Source organism: Geospiza fortis, unplaced genomic scaffold (genome assembly GCF_000277835.1).
Source record: "Geospiza fortis unplaced genomic scaffold, GeoFor_1.0 scaffold370, whole genome shotgun sequence".
Lineage (NCBI taxonomy): Eukaryota > Metazoa > Chordata > Aves > Passeriformes > Thraupidae > Geospiza > Geospiza fortis.
The window spans coordinates 31,074-35,696 of NW_005054741.1; the positions used below are offsets into that span (position 1 = coordinate 31,074).

Genomic DNA, 4,623 nt, shown 5'->3' on the forward strand with positions numbered 1-4,623 from the left:
CGGGGGTCCCGCCGGGGGCAGGACGGGCTGGCCAGGGTGGGGCACCCGAGAAGGGGCCTCTGGTTACCCTGAGCTGCGGAGCTCTATCCCCCGTGCAGCTCTATCCCGTCCCTGTGTGGGGCAGCTCCTTCCCCTTGCAGCGCGGCCGTGCAGAGCAGGGCTGCCGGAGCCCCAGCAGCGCTCCATCCCCGCTGGCCGTGGGCAGGGGCTCAGCACGGCTCCTGTGAGCTCGTGCCCCAGCCCTCTGCGCACTGGGCTCTGCCTGGCGTCAGTGAGGTGCTGAATGCTCCAAATGCAGAGCCACGCAGAGGGGTTTGCCACCAGCCAACCCTGCAGGTCCTGCCCTGCCCAAGGGCTCGGCTGTCCTTGCACCACCAGGAGCTCTGCTGGAGCTGCTCAGAGGATGCTGAGGCTCTGCTGCCAAATCTGCATTAACCCCAGTATCCTGCTCCTGTAACAGAACTTGACCTCTTTGATTTATTTGTGCCTTTTGGAGCAAGAGGAATTATAGTTGGACTTTGGAGTCCAAATTCTGAGCTGGATTTCAATGATCATGGTAGGTTCTTTCCAATTGGAGATATTCTAAGACAGAGTGTCAGAATGGTTTGGCTGGAAGGACCATGAAGCTCACCCAGGCTGCCTGAGGCCCACCCAGACGTTGTCCCCTCAGCTGTGACAGGACGAGCCTGCAGCAGGGACCAAGCAGCATCACCCATTCCTGCCTTCAGCCACATCCCTGAGGAGCACTGAAACAGCCTTGGAACACGGGGTTTGCTGCTGCAGGTTCTGCTGTGGGCTCTAAAACCCGCACAGGCTCAGCTCAGGGATGCCCAGGTGATGGGGGAACCCCTTCTGAACCTGCCCAGTTCCCCATGCCCCTGGATGTTCAGCCAGGCCAGGCTCTCCTGGGGGAGAGGTTTGGATTCCCCTGGCACACCCTGGAACTGCAGTGGGGCAGCTCCCTCACCAGGAGCAGTGCCCCAGGGAGATTTCCTCTTTTGTTTTCTGCACAAAGCCCCAGGAAACACCAGTCTTGTTGAAATCAGCCCAGGGTTTGATGCCAAGGTGCCAGGGTCAGTGCACTGTTTTCCTGTTGTTTCCCAGAAGGTTTGGCTGGGCTGAGGAAGAGCTGCTGGGTCCTGCAGGCTGGAGATGATGGGTGAGGGCATGACCAGGCTGCAGCAGATCTGCAGGGCTGACCAAGCTCCTCTCACACATCAGCACTTCCTCCAGGGACCATCTCCTGCTCAGTGTCTTTTGCACAGAAAATATGGCAGGAAAAGTAATTAGAAGAAAGCAAATAGCAAGGGAGGTCTCCAGCCTGACAATATCTTTCCCCCCCACTAGTTGTAGACTCTTTTTTTAGTGGAATAGGAATGAATAATCCTCATTAGATTTGCTTACATTTGCCTTTTCACCAGAAAATCCAGTCCCCACAGCTGGGGGCTGGACCATGATGGCAAATGAAGCCGAGCTCAGCCTGGCACGGGCAGGAAGAGGGGATGGGCAGGGAAAAGGCTGCCAGGGCTGCCCACCCTCCTGCAGCCCTTTATCAGCCCCTGCAGGACCTGGGTGCTGCCAGTGCTGCACTGGGCACCGCCCAAGGGGTGCTGGCACCCACAGGGATGCTCTGACACCATGGAATGGGAGCAGGAAAAGCAGCATGGGGAGCGGGCACCCCACAGGATTTGTGTGCTGGGGGCATTCAGAGCAGGCTGGCATGGAGGTGGGAGTGAGGCCACAAGGCAGCAGCACTGAGGGCTGCTCCCATCCTGCTGTGTCTCAGGGAATGCCAGAGCCTTGGGGGTCTGCTCGGGCTGTGGGAGCACGGAATGATAGAATGGGTTGGGATGGAGGGACTCACAGCCCACCCAGTGCCACCCCTGCCATGGCAGGGACACCTCCCACTGTCCCCAGTGTCCAGCCTGGCCTTGGGCACTGCCAGGGATCCAGGGGCAGCCCCAGCTGCTCTGGGCACCCTGTGCCAGGGCCTGCCCACCCTGCCAGGGAACAATTCCTCATTGCCAAGATCCCATCCAGCCCTGCCCTCTGGCACTGGCAGCCATTCCCTGGGTGCTGTCCCTGCAGGCCTTGTCCCCAGTCCCTCTGCAGCTCTGTTGTCCTTCCCACCCCCAGACACGCTGCTGGCAGGAGGAGACCTGCTCATCCACACAGCTCCCTCCTTTCTGCCTGAAGCCCATGAACGGTCACCTTCATGGGAAACCACTCATATCTGTCATGAAGCCTATGAACAGTCATGAAATATTTTGGGGTTTGGTGACTCTGTGCCTGCCCAGTCTCCCTGCAGGAAAAAAAATCCCTTTGGAACTTGCTGTGAATCATCTTCTCTCCCTCTCAGTGTGTACCTTGCCAGCAGGAACAAAATGCCTCTTTCTTTGGGTGTCGTGACTGAGAAAGGGCGTTTATGGGTCACGGGGGCTTCTAACACCTTCCTGTGGGTCAGGGGCAGAGAGTGAGTGCCCAGAGATGTGGGTGAGGCAGAGAGAGAGCACAGTGCAACCTGGCTGCCAGAAACCCTGGTTTGAGTAGCTTTGCCCAATATTTCCCCTTAGAAGTGGCACATCCTTTCAGCCAAGCATCACTTTTGCCTTGTCATGCTCTGTTCAGATGTGCTTCCCATGCCAAGAACAAACCTTACCCAAAGAGCCCTGCTCTGCAGACACCCAAACCCACCCAAAACTCCCATCCAGGAAATTAAGTCCCTGCTCTTGGCAGAATGGGGCCCCCCCAATTGCAGAGTGGGCGGCGCAGGGTGGGAGGGATGTGAATAAACAAAGTCTGCTCAGGCCTTGATAGCAAAATGTTTATCTAAAACCTGCCCCCACCCAGCTGGCTGCTGGGCCTGTGTGACTCAGCTGATTTTGGGTAGGTTTTATGCCAGGGATGAGCCAGGCTAGATTAAAGTCTTCCATTTGTTTATCTTCCCCCCTGAAAAACATGAATCCTCTCCATTTCCCTGGTCTAGGAGAGACATGCAGGTTTTACAGTAAAATTCTGAGCAGTTCTCCATGCAAAGCCCTTGGTGTGACCCCGGGGGTGGCAGGACTCTACCAACCCCACATCCTGCAAGCACAATTTCCAGAGGCCAATCCCACAGCAACCACCAGACCCACCCAGAATGAAGGCAGGGGTATTTTCAGCGCGGCCAGCCGTGCCCCCAAGCCCTGGCTGCCCTGAGGGACACACGGAGCAGGCAGAGTTCACAGGATGAGCTTTATTTGGCTGTTAGAAGCGGGTGGGCAGCGGGCGCTGCCGCGCTGCCGCGGCTCCTCAGTGGTACTTGCGGGCCAGGGCGTGGGCAACCACACGCACCAGCTTCTGCCAGGCAGCCTGGCACTCGGGAGTGAAGTCCTTGCCGAAGTGGGCGGCCAGGACGACGACCAGGATGTCACCCAGGAGCTGTGGGGACGAGAGCAGCCTCAGCTTAGCTGAGCCCCACACAAGCACTCACACTGCACCCAGGGAAATCTGCAGCCTTAGAAACCTCCCCCAGTTAGTCCTTTCTAACATGCACCTTAAACCTGGTTTCTGCTCTTGCTCTAAATTCTGCTACCGTAGCCAAAAATTCTCCAGAGTATTTTGGAGTAAATTTTTCTTTGTCCCTTCTGGCTTTGTTTTGGAGTTTCTCTCAAGCAGAAGACCCAGCCGAGCTCCCAGTGCATCAGGAGATGGTGCTTGGCGCCACAGAGCATGAACAAGGAGCTCACGCTGACACAGGGGCATTTCTGCCAGCCCCAGCCCCAGCCCAGGGACAAATGGTGGGGTTAATTCCCCACTGAGACACTCCCAGCCAAAGTTTTCTCTCTGTAGATCCTCTTTGACTTCTGGCGTCCAGCTGCCATCTCCTGCTCCTCACTCATCTCTCTGTTCCCCTCTGTGCCAAACTTTGCTCCTGCTCCTTCTCTTCCCCTTTGGCTCAAACCTCTTCCTGCTCAACAGCTGCTCTCACTTTGTTCTCCCCTGCATTCCCTCACTGGCACCACGTCCTCCCCTCCCCTGCCCCCTGCCCCTGTCGCCTCTGAGCCCGTGCGGTGCGTCCCCCTGGGCTGCACTGTGTTCCTTCCCTCCCTGTCCCTCTGCACCTCACCGCCATGCCAGCCCCAGCCCCTCTTCCTCCCGCTCTGCCCTGCCTGGGCAAACCCCTCTCCCGGGGGGGATCAGGCTCTGGGCACACCCTGCTCTGGGGAGGGCAGTCAGGGCAGCACTCACCCTGAAGTTCTCGGGGTCCACGTGCAGCTTGTCGCAGTGCAGCTCGGACAGCGCGGAGAAGGTGTTCTTGATGCCATCCAGGTTCTTGACGGCCTCCCCGAAGGAGGTCAGCACCTTCTTGCCATGGGCCTGCACCTTGGGGTTGCCGACGATGGCGGTGGCACCGGACAGGTTCCCGAAGGAGGCAAAGAACCTCTGGGTCCAGGGGTAGACGATCAGCAGCCTGGGGAGACACAGACAGACAGACAGAGTCACATCAGCGCTCCCGCGGCTGGAGTTTCCCTCTGCAGGGGCAGGGGCAGGTCTGGAGCTGCACCTACCTGGCCAGGGCCTCGCCACCGCACTCGGCGACGTTGACCTTGCCCCAGAGGCCGGGGATGAGCTGCTTCTCCT

The 4,623-nt window shown here is 58.4% G+C and overlaps 1 protein-coding gene across 1 annotated transcript in view; it reads right to left on the reverse strand.

Annotated features, from left to right (window-relative positions):
* Positions 1 to 3,220: 3,220 nt before the first annotated feature.
* Positions 3,221 to 4,623, reverse strand: part of LOC102036910 (hemoglobin subunit beta) — a 2,850-nt gene continuing 1,447 nt past the window's right edge. The window contains exons 2-4 of the mRNA XM_005431044.3: positions 4,551 to 4,621; positions 4,231 to 4,453; positions 3,221 to 3,420 (exon numbers count right to left, since the gene is read on the reverse strand). Of these exons, the coding sequence (XP_005431101.2) occupies positions 3,292 to 3,420; positions 4,231 to 4,453; positions 4,551 to 4,621 (423 nt within the window). The 3' untranslated portion in view covers positions 3,221 to 3,291. The remainder of the gene's footprint in view (positions 3,421 to 4,230; positions 4,454 to 4,550; positions 4,622 to 4,623) is intronic.